Source organism: Aureobasidium pullulans (assembly GCF_000721785.1).
Source record: "Aureobasidium pullulans EXF-150 unplaced genomic scaffold scaffold_7, whole genome shotgun sequence".
Lineage (NCBI taxonomy): Eukaryota > Fungi > Ascomycota > Dothideomycetes > Dothideales > Saccotheciaceae > Aureobasidium > Aureobasidium pullulans.
The window spans coordinates 1,020,105-1,039,884 of NW_021941027.1; the positions used below are offsets into that span (position 1 = coordinate 1,020,105).

The window sequence follows — 19,780 nt, forward strand, 5'->3', positions numbered from 1 at the left end:
TCATCGTTGACACAAATCACCCAAAAGGCGTCATGTTCATGCATGGGGATACAAGAAAGGGGCCGCTCCTTTCCTTGCTACAATCCGGGGTCGTTCTATTATTGATGGCGCAGTCGCGGACGTCTCAGCAGATCTTCTCCAACATCATGTAAACAAAGCAGAAACGCGGCTTGCTGTGAGTTTGCAAGATCCTGGCAGCTTCGCCAACGGCCTGCTTAGACCGCCGACATATGGTACAGTTCGTTGAGAGTGGGACTTACAAAGCCACCAATGTTTGATAGCCTGTTCTCACAGCCGCATTTACCGTCTTTACCAATCCATCACCTCAATAAGTCCCTCAGGTATTGCTTGTTGACCAGTTGATCAAAGGCAGTGGCAGTATCACCCTCAAAGGAAGTGGAACTAAGCAACATCATCAAACACGAACCTGGATGTATGGTAGGTGATTCAGGAAAGGCTTCTGCACACCTTGAATGATCTGGTCTTTGACCGTCGTCTCTGCAAGATTCTCCGTCCTTCTGTCATTATCGCTCAGCAATCTTCGTATGACTTCCTGGGTGGGATATAAGATGACCGTCTTGACCGGGTCTGCCTTCTCAATCTCATCATGACTTACATGTCTTCTCTTGTCAATCAATCAAGCTCTCAACTTTCAGACGCACCTGCCTTTCTCACCATCAAACTGCAAGATGTTTTTCACAATCTTGGCTGTGGCCGCAGAGAGCGTCAATCACATTAGCTCCCACTGGGCCATCACGCCAATTGAAAAACCATCTTGCCTTCTGATAGTGGTATCACAAGCCCTGCCAGCAGCATGAGACCCCATTTGTGATGCAGATTGTCATTCCCAGAGTGTTACTGGAGCAATCTCAACCTTATCTTACCTGGCGAAAAGACTCTTATCGACCCTAGAGATCCGGAGTGGAAAGGAGTGACTGAGAAGGGGTGCACCGCAGCTTCGAATGCCTCGGACTTCAAGCTTGAGGCACGTGTTGCCGAGCACGAGGCCCGTCTGCGCAGAGCCCTCGATCTCATCGCCGGCCTGTCTTGAGACATCTAGTTCTAGCCGTGCATTTTCGAGAACGTGTGTCTGTTTGGACTGGGCTACGACCGGTAGCTTTCGCAAGTTATATATGGAGCTCATGAGTAAGGCGCCCTTCGCTGCTCTTGCAGATGGCGAACACTACCATCAACCTAGGTCTTCTGTCCTGGGCTGCAGTTCCTGGGGTCGGATACGGAGAAGACGTGCAATATCCATCAACGCCGCGAGAACGATACTACCCTTATGGCAACTCACCCCTGACGGCTGCCTCGAGGTGGTCGAAAACACCCCCACACCAGGCTCCGCAATGACATTCTGAACAGCAACGACGGAGAGCCAACGCTTACTGACAGCAAAACGTTGTGTGATTCACTGCCTCAACAACTCGAAGAACTTGGAAGCAACAGTTCACGCTTTGCAGAACAAAATCGTGACTCTGACGAAAAGATCAAACTTCTTGTGTCTCAAGATTACTGGTCGGCCTGCGCTCTCTCTCTCCTTCTCTTCCAGACATTACATCGCAACGCCACGCGCGCACAACCATTCTTCCGCAATTGCCAGTCGCAACCACGACCAGTATATACATAACAACTACCCTTGTTGTTCAAAGACTTATAGACCCAGAAAACACAACATGCTCGATCCAACCACTCTCGAATACATCCGTGATCTGGTCGAAGAGACCATCAACCAAGCCCTCCACTTGACCAAAGGCGCATCGGGTTAAGTCTGGTCTGAACGCCAGAGAGTTAGCACATATCTACCATGACACCGAAACGGACACGAAGTTTTACGTCGAGCATGGAGCTCTTCCCCATGAGCTCATTGTCCCTTCCTGGGATCACCTTGCCACTTTTGAGCCCAAGCCTCTCAACAACCCGGCCACCCCCCTCCAGCTCATGGCCCTGATCTCGTCGTCCTCGAGACTCCTGGGCATCTCGCCGTCGGACAGCACAACCGCACCCCTATCACCACGCCTGCCAGCGGAGCCCATTTCCCGGTACCGAGCCCACTACCATCTCTCGCCTGGACTCTGAACCGCAAGAGCTTGGCAGCACCGACAGCATCAAAGTTCTCGCCGGCCTCCGTGAAGCCTCTGAAGAATCTCTCAACCTATCGTGCTCACATCCAAATTCAAAAGGCCGGAATGCGACGATCAAGAAGAAAACCGGCAGTATTCGACGGCCAAATATCACTCTGAAGTGAAACACACACACACACTGGGAAGAGTGGCGACGGCCCCAAGACAGTTATCACCGCTGAAGGCTTCCTCCGCCTCACATACCGTGTGGACAGCGATGGCAAAGTCCTTAGCGATTGGGTCACCATGAACGACGATGTACTTCGCGAGACGACCAATCTCTGGTGCGCCAGCAAGTGTACGCCGAGCATATCGTGCGCCTCCATGCAGACATTGCTCCTCTCGCTATACTGCCTATTCTCCACCACGTTCGCTATACAACCCGGCAGCCTCCGCAAAAACCAGGTCATCGACGCCGCCACCCTTCAACAAATCAAATTCGTCAAACGCTTCTTCTTCACCGTCTTCAACGACCGCTATGACAGCAAATCCAAAAGCTACAACACTGCCTCTACCTACACTGCCGTGTCTATCCAAGCTGCTGTTAACGAGTATATCTGCTTCCAAGACCTTTTGTGCAATGTGGGTAGGGGTAATCCGGTTTTTGCGAGCCTGTTGGGTGACATTCAGTAGTGTGCTAGATTTGCTAGTGAGACGGAGGAGGAGGAGAGGATGTAGTATGAGGAGGGCTATGGTGAGGAGGATGAGGGCGTGATCATCTACAAGGGAGCACAATTTCAAGGCCAACCCCTCACGCCTCTGACGGACGCCACATCACCATCAGCCACTTTGTAACCCCAGCCTGGAGGTACTGAGACTGGCCAAAGAAGTAAACACTTTTGGTACCGGCTCTCCTAGACCTACGACGACCTCCTTATAGATCATATCGAAGGGTACTCAAGAACGCTACTCGGCATCTCAAGGAGACGGATAATGTCCTTAACAAGACCAAGAACAGGGCTCGATGGGAGCTCTACCGTGGTTTGTGAAGGATTCGTCTCTCCTCCGGGCGGTTGAGAGTTTCCACCCCCCTCCACTGCGCAAAGCATGATCTCACTCGCGCATCTCACGCACAACTCAGTTACGCGACACACGGCGGCAACATGGCCAACATCGACTTGGAAACCCCGTTTTGCTTGTCACCACCACTATCATTTCGACCCATGACCTTAACACGTACGTATACTAACCCCCTTGTTTCCCTTTCTTGTCCAAAACTACCCTATCTCCTCTTCCATCCGCTTGACGATGTATTGACACCGAACAGCGGCCTGATCTACAATGACACGACCGTCACCGGCACCTTTATGGGCCACCAAGTCTTCGAAGATGCGTACAACCAGGTCATCCGCCCGGAGCCAGTGGTGGTGCGCGTTCCCGTAGTGGTTCGCGTGCCTGTCTTAGCCCGTCTCCCTCCGCCTATACCTACGCTCCCCTTACTCGCTCGCGCCGCCAGCCAATTGATAATGAGGACGAGCAGCAAGCTCTCCCATCACCAGATAAGGGGTCAAAAACAGGACCGCGTGAAGGAAGCTGGCATCAAGGATCTCGCACGCGTCGACCACGATCCTCTCAACGGCGGAAAGGTCGGAGGCTCGTCACGATGGCGTCGCCGAAACCATCGCCTCGCTCACTCCCAGCAATACCTCCCCAACAGCCAGCTCGTCCCCTGATGCCAGTCTGAATGGCACGCCAATCGCCTCCGCCACTCGCCTGCGTCGCGTCAAGGAAGACATTCTGTCGACCCCATCCAGTGCAGAAAGATTTTACGGGTCCCCAAATTGTCCAAAGCAATGCGATACTTATGTTGCTCTCTGTGGTTATGTGTCAGAGAGTTTCTGCTGTTATCCCTTTTCTAAACATCTTCTTTTTGATTTTCGATTACCTGCTTCTATATACGATGGAAAACTTTCGCCCTGCGAATCCGCGAGACATTTAACCAACACATTGACCGTGACGCCCAGGACGGGAACATCGCAATCGACAACCGCAAGAAGGTGACTTACCACCGACCGTAACAATTTTCGCAACGGCCCAAGCACTGAGTGAAGAGTTATATACAGGCATCACTCACCGCTCTCCCCGCCCATACTCCGGAACTACTAGTTAACATCGCCGCCGTAAACCCCCTCGCTCTAGCAGTTTAACCGGTCCTCCTGTTTAGCTAGTCCCTACGCCTAACTTTGCACCTCATTGTACGTACCGTACTCCTGCTTTCGATTCCAAACTTTCACACCCCTGTCCCTCAATCCCGTTTTCTGAGTCTCGACACTGACTTTCTAACAGAACCACATCGGTGAGAACCACGTCGGTCATGACGATGAGTACAACCCCCGCTGCGACTGGGGCTCGTGCGGTTGGACGCGTAAGGAGAGAAGAGACTTGTTGATGGCCCACGTGGTTCGCCACATCCCCGACCACAAGCCAATCAAGTGCGACCAGTGCGATTATCGCACGAAGGAGCTCAGGGAGCTAACCAGACACAAGAAGAAGCGCGAACACCAGTAGGTGCGTCAAGCAAAGCGAGGGGAAATGGGAGGGACACGGAGTTACGGTTATCGCACCAAGGAGCTCAGAGAGCTCAGAGAGCTCATCAGACACAGGAAGAGACGTGACCACCAATAGGTGTGTCGAGCAAGATGAGGGGGAGTGGTAATGGCCCATGTGATTCGCCACGTTCCCGATCACAAGTTCATTGTGTGTGACAAGTGCGGCTACCGCACCCAGGAGCTCGTGGCGCTCAAAACCCACCATTATAAGATAATTGCTGCGGACAGCCAGGTGACTCAGCGTCAGCGACGCAACCAGTACACAGGCTCCCCGCTCGTGAGTCAGAGGGATGAGATGCTGGAAGGGATGAGAGACTCTCGTTCGTTCAACCAACAGGATCAAGACAGGCTCAACCGTGGCCTGGACAATCCCATTTTTTGGGCAAAGATTCAGGTATCTGGTGCCATCTAAGATGTGTCGAATTGACGAAGGGTCGCGCCTCCTCCCCAGCTGCATAGTATTGTAGAACATGACACCCGGTGTTTAACTACCCTACCTTCGAGCGCGCCGACTGCATCTCCGAGGACTTCTACCGCTACTCCGAAAAGCCTAGTGATGGTTGGAAGCAGATCATGAGCCACCAAGACAAGAACTCGGAGTTCTAAGGATTTGGAGAAGGCCGTGAAGATCCTCGAGAAGATCAAGATTCGTTTTGCTCATCTAAGCATTCTCAGGACTCATTATGAAGAGATCATTGACATCCCCGAACACCGTCCACCAGATCTTCCCAGATTTCGCCAAGTTCCATCTTCACTTGGCATTGCCGTCGTCAAAGGCTGCAAGGTTGTAGGGCTCGATATCCGAATCGTTGGCATGTTCCAAAACGTACCATACAGATTCTATAACTTCGACCCGAGCGTGACAGGCGTTTTAAGTCGCTCTCCCGAGTTCCAGCAGTGGGATGCGGGTCATCCTCTACCGAAACAAGTCCGCAGAGACCGAGACCGACACCACAAAACCTCCCCTGTTTCAAGTGCAGTCAATAATACTGGTACTTCGCAGACCCCGCTGGTCGTCAAGACTGTATACTATAGCCAATCAACGCAGACCAAGATCGGTACTCCATTCTCAATGTCCGAAATCATGTCTCAGCAGATAAAGCCCACAAAAGCATTCCAAAAGGCAACGCCTCAGCGCACTAACTGTCCATTCTGCAGAGCTATTGTCTTTGGCAGAGTCACTAGAGTCACCGGATCTTACACCCGTCGAAGTTTGCATTCGTGGAGCAGCACAAATGGAAGAAACTGGCCAAGTTTTTCCGCTCGAGAGTCCACATACGCGGTGCTACAGCTTACATTTGACTCCTTATGCCTGGACCTTCCGGACATAGCTTCACTATATACAGTGTGGCTGCGGGTGAAACTCACAGCGAGTAATAGTCAGAACATAGCGTTATCTTACGACGCTTTGGATGGGACAGATTACCCGGGGTCAAGTGTGGTCTTGCCGAGAGATTACCCAGACCGAGCTTAAAAAGAACTACTGGGCGACAAACATGACTGCGAGAGACCACGACACGAAGTCACTTGACGTGTACGTGAGAGCGATCTCCTACCTCGTCCAGTCCTTCGTCTGCCTACCGAAAGAAACCCCAGATGATTTGTCATCTGATATAATTCAATTCGGGGCAGGATGGAAATATCCGCTTTGGAGGTTTAGAAGAGCCACACGCTACGTCCTGGACAGACTAAAGCCACGTCCCACTTTTGTAACGATCAAACATTCTCTTCTCCTCCAAGCTTGAGAGCAGTTTACTACCTGGTTTGATTGGGGACAAGACCCTCCGACTTCTCCCCGTAGATGTATAGGAGGTTTAGCGAACTATTCTTCCGGAAAAGCATTTTTGACTTTAGAGCTGTTCGGGCTCTTCTAGGAAAACAATAGCTTACACGTAAAGCGTGCGCGATTAGCAGCGTACTATACCCGACTTGTCGGATGATGGGAGGTGCAGGTTTGGAATACTACAACAAGTTGTTCTGCCGTATAGATCCACGAAGAGTGCACCGAGCTCGTTCGTTAACTTCGCCTACACTAACATTAGCGCTAACTCGAAGTTGAGAGAACTACTGGTACACATCACCGGAACGGGCAATCAAGATGTTCAGAACCCAAAAGCAAGCTATCCGATCAACTCAAGTTTTGAGCCAAACAGAGCTTCTAATAATCTATAGGCAGCAACGACGAGCTAGGACTGGCGACTACATTATGAGTTATGTTCCAGATGAGTGACAGAGGTCAGATGGGATTTGGTCAACTAAGGTGAATTCGAGAAAGGGACAAGAATCCACAAAACATAGAAACCTAAAACCCGAAAACCTGAAGATAAAACATGAGACAGGGCTTTTTATACCAGCACCTTGATACCAGGTATCCCGACATCAGAATACGCCTTTCCCCCCTCTCCATGCGCTAGATTTTGTCACTGAAAATCGTTTGAAAATGCACGATAAATGTTGACATTGGGATTAAGCTTGAGGAGAGAGCCTCAAGATCATCGCTCCTTGTGGACGACGTGCTCTCGCTAAGTGCATTTTGATAGGCGGTTCCGATGAACGTCGCTGTGGCCCAAGAAACAAGAACTGATGCGACAATGTTTAGCATATGGGGACGCCATGTCAGCCGGACAAGGAACACTTTCGATAGATTCTACAATGTGAGATGGCTTGGATAATTCCAATGAAGACCTCAAGTCACTTCCCCTCCCTCTGGTTACTGAATCTCATCTTCAATGTCGAAAACCCACTCCCTCTCAAACATCCTAATCATCTCTGCAGAAGACCTCGCCATACCCTCCAGTTCGTCTTCAATCATGTCGCTTTCAGCAAGCTCATCGAGCCTCGACGCCCAAGCCAACCACCGTTGCGATGTGATCAAAGACCTTTCTTCCCACTGCCCACTCTTCACAAGATCGGCGTGACATTTCCTATGCCACAGCGGTCCAGCAACAGCATTTCGAGGACTCCGCATACTTTCCGTCCAGATCTGTTCTCCGGCGATCGTGATCCAACGACATGCAGATCTCAGACTGTGTAGTGAATCTATCCCTTTTTCAGTCTTGGGGTCGTATTCCAGTGAATCTGTGATAGTTCTGAAGGTGTAGAGATAGAGGTAGTCGAATGGACCCAATGCTCTGCTAGCCCGTCGCTGATATAGGCGGTAGGACCTGAAAACGGAGGTTAACAACTGCAGAACCGATGATAGAAACAGATGAATCATACCATACATGGAATCACCAAGATTCACCGCAAATTGTGGCAAATCGGCCCATATCTTCCCTTCACCGACCACGAAAATATCTCCAGGTCCTATTTCAGAGCTCTTGTAGTCGAAAGATAGCTGAATGGTTCTCCGAGTCTCGTTCCGAGCATCCGGTAATCGAGATAATGCCAATGTGAGATTTGCAAGTTTGGAAAGATCGTGTTGCTCCGAGAGGTTATTCGCGGCGCCGATGAGAAAGCAAATGACATCCAGATACGCAGTTTGGAAGTCGTCGCTAACACAGACGCATGATGCGATCTTTGTTGCTGCCTCTTCTGGTCCAATCGCATCTTCGAAGAGATCCTTTGAGATGTCATAAAGAGGAACAGATTGTCCCCGTGACTTTTGACGTGTATAAATGGATTCGAGATGTTCCTGCCACGAACAGAGTGGGCTGACAATTTCCATTGTGGTTTGAGACGATATTGCAGCAATTCCGTGAAGGCGAGGGATCTGAACTACACTGTCCCCGCGTCATTCCGAGGAAGGATTTCGCCAAGTTCGATAAGCATACCGTCATGGTATCACGGTGTCTCGAATAAGGGCAGGGAAATAATTGAAGATGGCGAGTGGCACTTTTTCGCCAAACATGGCCGATGTAAACCATGAATGGGTAAAGTCTTTACGCAGCAAGACCGACAGATCATGACATCAGTATGTTGCTGGCAGAGTCTGGCGAAGTAGCGATGTTCGACACCCGACAGCGAGAAACCAGGTTTGAGGATCATCTATGTGCAATAGAGAGCATGGCAGACTTCGAGATATCGATCATACGGAAACGAGAGTAATAAATGTTAATAGACAAAGATTTGCTTGGACAATGCAACGATTCATTAGCGACAAACTGTTTTAGTGAATTCCTACGACAATTAGCCTTAAGGCGTCATAGGTATAATGGTGTAACGTAGGAAAGACGAACGAAGTACTAGCAAGTCACAGTGATAGAGGAAGGTCCGCGTCCATCTCCCAAAGTCCATGCACCGTTGCGATCGCCGAAACGCCGACGTTGTTTTGTGCTTGTGGTCACCCTACCTTTAACAACCACAAAGCTGCCACAGAATGCTGTCCCACTAAGCACGATCATGATTCCGAAGAACATCCCGCATTTTAACAAGTGGCTAACAAGTCGAGCATTGGTAGGGAGAGAACGAGAGCTGAAGTCATCAGGAAGGAGAAAAGTTTTTAAAGTAATAGTGCCTTTTCGATGATAATTAAATATATGTTTTTCGGAATTCGATGCCTGTATTTCTTTGATCCTTGCTTGTGCACGCAATCTCGCAGCGGAGAAATGCGTTGATATGCTGCTGAGGTATGTCCATTATGTACAACCCGGACAAAGCCAGAGGGAGAGAAAAAAGCAAGAGCGAAACGGAGGATCCGTCGATGATAAGAAGCCGCAGCAGCAGCAGCGGGAAAAAAAGGTACTCCAATCCAAATATGCAACAAAGACCAGCTCCTTGCGGGTTGAAACGCCATGCCGAAAAGTAGAACAGAAGACCCAAACAAGACGCTTGATGGGGGAAGAAAGCAAAAAACAGAGAGTGATGGGCGCTTTTTGCTCTTCCTAGGGAATGATAGGCGTGTGATGTGAAAACAGGACGAACGGGAAAAGATACAAGGGGGGTGTGGCGTGCACGTATAAACAGATCAAAAAACTCCATCCCAGTGGCCTGGACACCTTCTAAGTTGTCGAAACAGATGCATTAATCATTCATCCACTCTCTCATCCAGTCAAGCTCAATTATTCTCGCCGATCTCTGATTTGACAGGATGGGACAGAGATGGCAACAGGCACATGCGTCCAGTGCCAGACTCTTCGTCTCTGGTACCGCCATGCTTGTTTTCGCGAAGACCGAGCCAACGGCGCCAAAGGGCACCACTAAATCCTGAGTTGTAGTAGAACGAGCTGCCAATGAAGTTGTGCTCACCCCATCCGAAAGGACTGTCGACATCGATTCTAGGACGGTTGAACATTCTGTCCATGTACTCAAGATCCCAATCGCGATCGAAGTAGACGGGGTGGGGTGCATAAACAGACTTGAGACCATGTTGCAGGGCACATGAGGCAGGCCACATCTCTGGGAACATGGTGTGACGGTACTTCCAGGTCTCCTCGTGCATGATGTCCATCAGACGCTTCGAAAGACGGGAGACCGTGATGATGGCGCAGCGGCGGGGAGGAGGGGGCATTTGCAGGTTGTAGCCAGTAGCGTCCAGACGGAAGACCCAGTTGGTCTTGCTAGGATCGAAGATGGGGTTGAAAGTGATGAGATCAGCTTCTTCGCCAACTCCCCACTTGAACTCATCCTTGTCGTAAGGCATGGGAGGAGTGGTATCGGAAGGAGAGGGGACAAGACCATCGTGCTGGAACGCAGGAGGACCCCAGATAGGAGTCTTGCCATTCTCACGAGTCTCGCGTTCAACCATGTCTGTGAAGTTCTGGTAGGTGCCATGAAGCTCGGGCATCCAAAATCTCTCAGCTCTTTCCCACATACCCTTGCGAGGCTGCTTGCGAGCCCAATCACCAATGGCAGTATTGAATTCGTAGTAGTGTCCGTTGTAGCGAAGATCCATTTCCCAGTTCCAGTAGTAATCGTAGTTGGGGTATTGTTGACCGAACCATTGGAGGGCGAAATGAGCAGAGCGGTAAACACCGTGCACACTCTGCTGGGAAGGGTTCTCGAAGGGCTCTGCGAAAGGAGGAGGGTAGTAGTTGAGCAACTGAGACTCTGACCAGAGAACGGTCATGTTCCAGAACTCCTTGGGCATGTTCTTTTCGATGACCTTCTGGTACACGCTCTTATCGGCCCAGATGGGAAGAGTCTCGTCCTTGACGTGGAGGAGGAAGTAGACATCGTACTCACCACCAGACTTGAGCGAGAGTTCAGCGATCATGGCGCGAAGAGAGTAGAGCTGGTTGTAGTTGAAGTTGTAGCCGGTCCAGATGCGGAGGATGTAGGCGTGACGAGCAACCTTGCGGTGAGCGTCCTTGTTTTCGAAACGGGCCTTGTTCTTGTCGTGACACTTCTTCATAGCCTTGCCCCAGTTGACATTGGAATAGTCAACTGTGCCCATCTTGTCGAACAGTTTATCCGCTCCAACATTTTCAGAGTCAAGGCCAGGACCAAGACCACCGGCAGTAGCATTGTAACCATATCCGTAGGGACCAAGTCTGCCGAATCTGTCATAGCAGACATCATCTCTGATTCCCAGCTCCTTGTGGGTGCCAAAGAATGGAGCAGTCATGTTTCTGGGAAGACCAGGGTAGACGTAAACATCAGGAACCTCAACTTTGTCCTCATCGTCCATGTAACAAGTCTCGACCTTTCCATGCTTTTGTGTGTATTCATACGAGGTGTAATCGGGGTAGGGATTCAGCTTGATGGGCTCGAAAGCGGGCTGTTTGGCGAAGTTGCGGGCTTCATTCTTGTCGACGAAGCCTTCGGGGACGGACTTGTTGTAGCGGTTTTCCGGGACCCACTCTTTGGCAGGAGTCAAGGTACGGATACCATTGTAGAAACCTCTCAGCCTGTTCAATGCATTGTCAGTGCTCGCACTCATGTCGTGACTTCTGATCGACTTACGGAATGTATTCTTCCCAGGGATAACCCGCAGGTTTCGTTTCCGGGTCTGGGTTCGCAGGCTCCGGGGGATGGTGGAATCTGTGATGGCGACTTCCGAGAAGCATCAACAGCACGAAAAGTGATGTCAAGCCCCAGAGGAGGATGCGCAGCGGAGACCATCTGACTGAACGCATGGCCTCTCCAGCGCGTCTTGGTGACGGCCATCGCACTCTCTTGAGAGGTTGCAATGTGAAGGGCGAAGTGTTGCGGCTGTCGGAGGGCAGCTCCTGGTACGAAAAGTTGCCGTGGAATAGCCTAAGCGGGTTCAGATGGCGCAGACGCGCACCGCTTTGTTGCTGTGGTTGCATGCTAGGCAGTCCTTCGCCAGCATCACTGGAGAGGCTACTCTCCGACTTGCGTTCTTTGTAGTCTTCCAGATTGGCGGTGTTTGCGAAAAAATACAAGAGCAGCGAGCGACGAGAGTTGGATCAAAGAGCCAAGGTATGCAGACGCGGAAGCCGAGACCAGCCGTTGTGCGGTAGCCGAGTGTACCGGGGAGGTTGGGACAAGTATAAGTAGACGGCGAGACTAAGGTTGGTATTGGCTGGCTGAGGAAGCAATTGCGGTATAGAGGGAAAGGGGGATGATTGGTCGAGGGGATGCAGAGGAGAGAGGAGATGGACAAAGTCAGAGGAGGAAGAGGAAGTCTTGTGGAATAATTTCCAGACAGCGTCCAGAAGGGCTTTGGGGGAGCGAGCAGTGAACAAGGAGAAACGGGCCGCTTCCAAGATCAAACACTACGTGCAAGTGGAACAGCGATGATTGAAGGCTCGAACGGCGGCGAGGTCCGTGTGCCTTTAACAAGTCCAAAGTCTCCCAACAGCTGCCGACGATCGCTGTGATTGGACAAGGAAGCCAAAGCGAACACTCTTCCACTCTTCGCTGTTATCGTCTCTGCCACACGCCTGTCTATTGTTTCAGTCCGGAGATAGCTGGGCAAGAGTTTATAATTTTCTGTTGAGCGCACGCTTGTTTGCTTGGAATTGCCTTGGGCCTGGAGAGGCGTCGTTGGACTTTTAGTTGCAAGAAGAATCGTCTTGTGTTGCTCTGCCCGCGGAAAGCAATGTCGCATTACGCAGCCCCCGGCCTGTGAATTTGGAGATCTCGCTGCGTCCTGCATGGCCGATGCGCCACACCCTTTTACTGACTCTCCGTGCTCTCCCACGCTCTTCCAATTCAGGCTCTTTTCGTCATGCATCCACTACACTCCGGGGACGAAGCCCTGCTTTCCTGTCATCTTGACTGCACTACGAGCTCTCCATATTGCACCTGTCCTGCACGACTGCCGAATGCTCCGCCAACTTTCCGTCTGCGGTGTGCTTGCGCTTGATATTGTTGCGCCGTACGACCAAAACATGGCAGCAGACTGCTTGTTTTGATCGTCGTGTGGGCCGCTGAAAACTCGCAAGCATCGTGAAACATGTCCATTTCGAATCCCTATGCACATCAGACACATCTCCAGATAATCTGAACCCATCAGCACTGCCATTCTGCAGAACGCGCAATCCCTTCTGCTGCCATCCGTCTTTTGTCAATTCCATCTCATCTAAACACAAGCTCCCGGTCCTCCGGTTGAGTGTGAGGCTCATGCATGAAACTGGGCGACGCTACACAGAGTCTCGCTGTCATCTTCTGTCTTGGCTGCCGCCAGAACCATCCAACCCTTATCACCTTCTTGATGCGATTCTTCCATCATGACCGGCTCCGTAAAAGCCGTCTACCAACTTGCAAGCCATGTCTCTCCACAAGCGAAAGAAGCATCTTCCATGCTGCATGTATCCTGCACTGTACGCGCAATTCAACGGGGATCTACCACTCAGACGACCTTATATTATCAACCTCACCCCTGTGTTTTCCGAAAGATCTGAGATGAGCAGGAATCACCATCCTTGTGGTGTGCAGAGCCAAGCTCAAGTTCTTCAATGATGCCTTGTCATACAATACGAGCCGAGGGAGCCTCATTCTTGACATCTTCGCAAAGCGAAGAAGTCCGGCCATGGCTTGCTACCGCCCACGAAAGTGGTGCACGTCGTTCATCGACGTCTGACTAAATCAATGAACACCTGCCAGAACCCGCACATCACTTTGACTTCGGTATGGAAGCGCGTCTGTCCAACATCTTGCAAGAGGTGGGTTTGCAACCTTGTGTCTGTCAAGCCGCTCTCGCGCAACACTTGCATCAAACAATAGACCAATCGATAAATCGCCTATTTTTGGCTGGTCACATTTTAGCTATTGGATGCAAGAACGCCTCCAACACAACCTCCAATCATGAGTCCACATGCCCTGACAAGTTCACTTCATCTATCTGACCTCCTCTTGACATTGTTATCACCAACCTCACCTCTTTTTCGAAAGGCGACATCAGGATTCAGGATGCGCGCACGCTTCAAATTACCCCTCCCACATTTGCAAAGCGCAGCTTGAAAGAAGCCTCGGTATGTTCCCAGCAACCTCGATCACAACTCCAGCCGTCTCTCAACAGGACATCTCTCCGCGATCAAGCGTTCCTGAGCGATTAGACTTTGTTATAGCTGATAATCAGGATTTATCCAAGCGTCAACACAAAAGAGGGTTGGTCGCACACACAACCTTCTTACCGCGGAGGCTGGAACAACGTCCAAAAGTCGTTCGCCACGAAACTTTGTTACGGAACTTCTCAACGACCAAAATATTGGCGCGTCGCGTCCTTTCCGGATGAGCGCGGGCAAGTATTCGAGAGGTAGGAAAGCTTGACCGGACGTCGACCTCAAATGCGACAAGCAGACTTGACAATGTTCAACACAATGTTGATGGCGGTATGCTGCATACACATTCAAGCTGTGTGTTATGGCGGCTGGGGAAGCATGTTGCCGCAGCTGAAAGAATGACAGCTTTCGACGCCCTCAGCTGTGGACTGGCACTGCTAGCTTGAGGCTCGTTCATGAACAATCTTGATGCGCTCACCTGTCGACTCAGAAATTATTCCGCCTGTCAACAATATCTCATTGCTTTTTCAAAAGCTGCATCGCCCATACCAACCGCTTCAATAGCTTGAATTCGCAGGTCACATGGACTTCCCGGATTGTGTAGAGTAAAATCGATTCCGAATCGGCACGCAAGCACGGCAAAGGCATACAACACTCTACCACTCTCCAACCCACGCAAAAGGTTTGACATACTCGTACTCCGGAAGGCAAGAACAGACAAGTCATACAGCTTTACAACACCGTTCTGCGCTTGTGTACAGCTTTTGCCTACCACTGTAGGATCACAACGCCTGGCGATCAAAGCAACGTATAGCTGTCTGTACTGCACAGGTGCATGTTGTAAGCCCGTCGAGAAAATGGCCCGTGGACAAAACTAGAGCGACTGCATTTGGGGATGCAGATAAGCGTGGCAACAGGCAAGGTATCCGAGAAGAACTGAGTGATGTGCACAATGGAGCTGATCTTGCAGAGGCATCGACTATCTAACCAGCATCTTGATCCGCTTTGAGCACCTCATGTCCTTAGTTAACACTTTGGATGCTAACGTATTTACTGGCCATGAGGGCCATTTTAACCATAGCCCACGCTCTCTCGTACTTGCCAGCTCTTTTTCATGCTTCTCGAGTAGCCTCACTTGCCTACAGTGTCACCGTCATGGTCGCTCTCAATACTCTTGATTTTACTTGCGCGAACAATCTCCAGAAGATCGCCATTGCTACGACAGCCATAAGCCCTAGATGATCTCGATGCATTAGAAGGACTACGACTAGCAATGCGACACAATAGCCCGTCATCAGACATGAAAACCTGCAGCTCTAGGACCACGACTCTCTGATTATTAACAAACAGTCACAAGCGCCATAGCAATACTTCGTACAGCCGTCCAGTCAACAACTACTCTTCAGCAAGGCTAAACAAATCATCGCAACCATTGTGTTGAGAAGTCCAAGATTGATCATTCACATGACTAGCAAATTTGCATGTGACTTCAGCACAGCAATTTCGCGGAGAGTCATGCAGACTTTTGTGAGCGTTTCAAGGCGTCGACAGCCATCACGAAGTCCAACGTCGGTGGAGGCTCGTGGACAAAAGAGTGGTTCAGGATAGGTTCTTATCTCTTGGAGATGGAGTGAATGTTGGAATAGGCAACGGTTTGTGCAGCCATTGGGAAGTAGAGGATTTGCACATGCTTGATCATATGCAGAAGATGGTTGGACGTGACACTGCATGGAAGATCTCTGTTGACATGTATGAATAACTATTCTCATAAGTCGTCAGAGTTGATAAGAGGAGTGTTATGGATGGCAGAGTCATGTTGTAGCTATTTGAAACGTCTTCGTCCCTGTTCTTCTCGTCAAGGAGAAGGCGGTGTATAGGGCTTGGCGAGGTGAAGGCGGTGTACGGAGGGGCACATGCAATTGTACAAGTCTCAGAACAACAAGACAGCGGCCTCGGTGTAGATGATATCCATCTCTCACATGGACATGGAAGGAAATTGACAATTGTACAACGGGCTGCCTTATGATATGGAGGGCAAGCAAAGCAAGCAAAGCAAGCACGTTTCGAACAAGGGAAATTAGACTTTTGACCGTGACCTTGCAGCGAACTTGACGACAGCCGAGCGCCGAGATGGGGAGCATAAACATCCAAACAAATGCCCTGACAAATCAAACACATGCACCGCATTCGCTTCTCCACTGCATACGACTCGTTTCCTCTTTTCCACGAGACTTGAGACGTTTGCTACACGACAACTCGGCCTGACAAACAGGCAGGCACGGAACAATTGGTCGCCTTGTGTGAGAAACAGGACGACGCGGATCATCAAGGTGTCTTGTCTCTTCTACGACACTTTCTCTGGACAAGTCCAACATGCCCATGCAGTAAATCCTGAAACGACAAGAGTTTGTGTGTCATGGCATCACCATACCCAGCACTGGACATGGAAGAGGTGGAACAGAGATCGTCTCCCCTCGCAGGACCAGGAACAACACGAGCAAATCGACGACTACAATTAAGAAAGAAGGGCTTCCAAGGACGCGTCTTGCCCAATCGCAACATCACACCCAAGCGAAAGACTTCTGAAGCATGGTCGTCGCCCGTCCAGCAACATGACACACCCACATCCGATCTACCGCAAGCAGAGTCGAGCAGGATAGACCTAAGCACGAGAGGGAGATCGTCCAGCATACTACAGGAAGTCAGCAACTCAAGTCTGCGACGGAAAGACAAGAACAAGAACAAACACGACTCAGTTCTGTCTGTCTTTGCAGATGAGAATGGCGACGAGAAGCTATGGAGCTTCGAGTCGTCACCAGCATGGTAGGACAAGACTGCCCCACTACTTGCATGAACAGTTACACTGACAACAACGCGACAGTCTCCCACCAGAGGCACCCAACCTCACAAAGTCGAGAAAGAAGCACCAACGCACTCAATCGTACAAGAGCAACCCCGACAGCGAGCAAGCAGATCAGCACATCGCCTACCTTGAATCAGAACTCGCCGCCTACCAGACACAGTTAGCATCGTTGACTTCACCATCAGTGACCAAAGAGAAGGGTCAAAAGATCCGCCTGCTGAACCAAGACATCAGAAGATTAGAAGAGGAGAACCAGCGGTGGGAAGCCGAGTTTGACGAGAGGGTCCTGCAAGTCATGGAAGAGCATGATGGTGTCGAATACAACCTGCGTGCTAGAATCAACCTCCTCGAAGCCGACAGCGACACGCACATGCAAAAAGTTAAAGAACTACAAGCACAACTCGACGCCACGAGAAAAGCCCTGGAGATTGCAGAAGCAGCCAATGTCGAGTTTGAACGCAGACTAGAGACTTTCGCACACTTGCTAGTCACGTCGCCTATCAAGACTGAGACGCCACTTGCTCAACCGCCTTTCTCCAAGGAATCAAGAAGCACCCGTCAGAAGAGATTGTCTTTCCACCGTTTCCCGACTGCTGGATCCTTGTTTCAACAAGCTTCCATGCCTGAGCAGCAGGAACCAGACGAAAACAGACCTCACAGCTCAGACGCCATCGTCCACGACTACTTCGACAACCACACCAGCGATGCCGAATATGATGCCTCTAAGCGAGAATCCTTCATCAGCGACGCCTCCCGCAACAGTATCGATTTCAGCCTCTTGCTCTCCCAAGACCCTCCTGCCTCTTCTTCTCGCGCATCCGCTCGCCCCAATCGAAGAATGAGAAGATTCCAGGGAGGAAGTCATTTGCCCAAACCGTTGATCTTGTCGGCTGCGCAATTGGCGCCTATTCTTGCTACCGCACCCGTCATGGAACCACATGAATCTCCTAGGCATTTTCCGTTCCCGGATGTTGATGTGAGGCCTAGGAGAAATAGTTGGAGTGATGTCAGTCCTGTCACTGGACGGAGAAGGGCGAGGACAACTGTGGATGGTTTGGGTACATCTTCTTTGCACACTTTCTCGACCAACAATAATGTCGAATTTGAAAGCTCATTACCATCGACCAAAGATGAAGACGACAAAACACCAACTCCTCCCCAAACGGCAACAGACTCCACACCGCGCGATTACTCCTCCATAGGACCCAATCTAGGCCGCAACCTCCTCGAAGAACTTCACGCAGCAAGAAACGACGATGAGACCGAAACTGCCTCCTCCGGCCCTACACCCTTCGCTTCTCTAAACGCCAGACCTGTGGAAGTAGCTTCTCACACGACCTCAATACAACAACGCAACATCTCCGGAAACTTGCGATTGCGCCATCAACGCAGTATGTCCGAAGCCACCGGATTATCCCTGTATCCACCTTCCCGTCAAGTTTCCTCCTCGCGCCCATCACCCCCGAAACAAAATGGTGTATTAGCCCGGGTCAGAGAACTATTGCGCTCCCCTTTTGCAATCGCCAGACGATGTGTGAGCAGAGCACATCAAGCTTTCCTGCTCAGCAGAACATTAAACAGATTCCAATGGATGCTGCTACACGCGCTTCTCGGTCCCATGGCGACCAGAAGATTAATGGCTTGTTCTTTGCATGAAAATGCCATTCTTCTCATGTCTTCACCCCACCGCAAAACCTGCAGCCATCGCTCCTCTCGCTCTTCCTCCAGAAGTGCTGTAGATCAAAATGATGAAGAGCGAGCTTTTGACGCGGATTCTGAAGATTTGGAAATATCGCCTTGTCCTTCTCGACGTAGGAAAATTCCTTCTGCTTCTGCTTCTGCTGCTGCGTGTACGTTTGAAGATGAAAGAAGACAGAGGAGAGAACAGGAAGCGCCCATGTTGAGCAGGCATTCTCCATGGCTGTGGGTGAGATTTTCTCTGACACTGGCATTTGCCGTCGCGGCGGCTGTTAGAGAGGGTCCGGCGGCTTTGATGATGGAATGTCAGGGGGAAGGACCTGGAAGGTGTGGGTGTTTGGGGTGTATGGGCAAGCAATTGAGGGGGTGTAGGGATGAGTGATGGAAAGAGATTGGTGTGGTGATGTGTGAAGGGTTTGGGACTTTGTATACAAGGAATGGCGTTTAGGCATACAATACATACATACACCCATGGGTAGATGTGGAAGAGTGGTGCATATACATAACGACTGTTCTTTTTTTTTTTTGGACAAAATTTCAAATCTGCTTTTTACATATACGCGACATGGATATGCTCAAGAGTCATGCATGTGGTGAAAGAGATCAAGTTAACAGCGGTCGTGGATGTTATAAAATCTCCCCTCTCAACACCTTATCTTTCAACCCCATGATCGCCAGCACTAACCACCATTGGTGTGGAGTCTGTATGCTGCCTGCCTCTTTTGGAATGTCGTTTGCTCGACTTTTTCACCAGAAGATGGTATAAAGGAGATGCAAGGGAAGGTGAGGATCGGGTCAATGATTCTTCTGTCTTGTCTTGCCTTCTTCCTTGCCGTGGTTTGTAAGACTTCGATATCTGATTTGGAAAGATTGATCTTGTTTTGGCTAGACGTGTAGGTAGGGCAAAAGTGATTCATTGACCTGTGCTAGTTCTTCCCCTCCCTGCTTTATTATATCAAGAGATTGTCTTGATGGCACTTGTAGCTGCGATGTCCGCTACGAACACCATTGTGCATATCTGTGACGTCTGTAGTAAAAAAACAACTAAGACTGGAAATAGGGAGTTTATATAGTTGTAGATAGAGATGTACATGATGACTTGAGATTACAACATATCTCTTGCTTTCTCGTATTCATGTGTTTGCGGTTTATTCTACAAGGTAGTGCGCTCTAGATATAAGGCCAGGTGTGAAGTAT

The 19,780-nt window shown here is 50.2% G+C and overlaps 5 protein-coding genes across 5 annotated transcripts; 2 read left to right on the forward strand and 3 right to left on the reverse strand.

The window, feature by feature from the left end:
• Positions 1-2,229: 2,229 nt before the first annotated feature.
• On the forward strand, positions 2,230-3,089 carry M438DRAFT_198577 (uncharacterized protein). Its single transcript, XM_029899324.1, has one exon. It carries the CDS (start codon positions 2,380-2,382, stop codon positions 2,836-2,838), a length of 459 nt encoding a protein of 152 aa, XP_029761797.1. The 5' UTR covers positions 2,230-2,379; the 3' UTR covers positions 2,839-3,089.
• Positions 3,090-7,290: 4,201 nt separating this feature from the next.
• Positions 7,291-8,455, reverse strand: M438DRAFT_295355 (uncharacterized protein). Its single transcript, XM_029901873.1, has 2 exons — positions 7,892-8,455; positions 7,291-7,836 (listed from the first exon to the last, which is right to left on the reverse strand). Exons 1-2 carry the CDS (start codon positions 8,337-8,339, stop codon positions 7,712-7,714), a joined length of 573 nt encoding a protein of 190 aa, XP_029761798.1. The 5' UTR covers positions 8,340-8,455; the 3' UTR covers positions 7,291-7,711.
• Positions 8,456-9,668: 1,213 nt separating this feature from the next.
• M438DRAFT_271275 (uncharacterized protein) lies at positions 9,669-11,862 on the reverse strand (the record flags this gene model as incomplete). The annotated part of the gene is made up of 2 exons (XM_029900470.1): positions 9,669-11,460; positions 11,516-11,862. 2 exons carry the CDS (start codon positions 11,860-11,862, stop codon positions 9,669-9,671), a joined length of 2,139 nt encoding a protein of 712 aa, XP_029761799.1.
• A 3,629-nt stretch (positions 11,863-15,491) lies between these two features.
• M438DRAFT_198627 (uncharacterized protein) lies at positions 15,492-16,324 on the reverse strand. Its single transcript, XM_029899325.1, has one exon. The coding sequence runs from the start codon at positions 16,207-16,209 to the stop codon at positions 15,718-15,720; it is 492 nt and encodes a 163-aa protein (XP_029761800.1). The 5' UTR covers positions 16,210-16,324; the 3' UTR covers positions 15,492-15,717.
• M438DRAFT_405023 (uncharacterized protein) lies at positions 16,168-19,071 on the forward strand. The gene is made up of 2 exons (XM_029909758.1): positions 16,168-16,845; positions 16,904-19,071. Exons 1-2 carry the CDS (start codon positions 16,439-16,441, stop codon positions 18,963-18,965), a joined length of 2,469 nt encoding a protein of 822 aa, XP_029761801.1. The 5' UTR covers positions 16,168-16,438; the 3' UTR covers positions 18,966-19,071.
• The last annotated feature ends 709 nt before the right edge of the window (positions 19,072-19,780 follow it).

Excerpts from the sequence above, each read along its gene's own strand:
- M438DRAFT_295355 (XM_029901873.1), bottom strand. The coding sequence starts at position 8,339 with ATGGAAATTGTCAGCCCACTCTGTTCGTGGCAGGAACATCTCGAATCC. Across the intron at positions 7,837-7,891 it reads TCTTGGTGATTCCATGTATG|GTCCTACCGCCTATATCAGC; the intron begins GTATGATTCATC and ends CTCCGTTTTCAG.
- M438DRAFT_198627 (XM_029899325.1), bottom strand. The coding sequence starts at position 16,209 with ATGCGGTGCATGTGTTTGATTTGTCAGGGCATTTGTTTGGATGTTTAT.
- M438DRAFT_198577 (XM_029899324.1), top strand. The coding sequence starts at position 2,380 with ATGTACTTCGCGAGACGACCAATCTCTGGTGCGCCAGCAAGTGTACGC.
- M438DRAFT_405023 (XM_029909758.1), top strand. The coding sequence starts at position 16,439 with ATGGCATCACCATACCCAGCACTGGACATGGAAGAGGTGGAACAGAGA. Across the intron at positions 16,846-16,903 it reads TTCGAGTCGTCACCAGCATG|TCTCCCACCAGAGGCACCCA; the intron begins GTAGGACAAGAC and ends ACAACGCGACAG.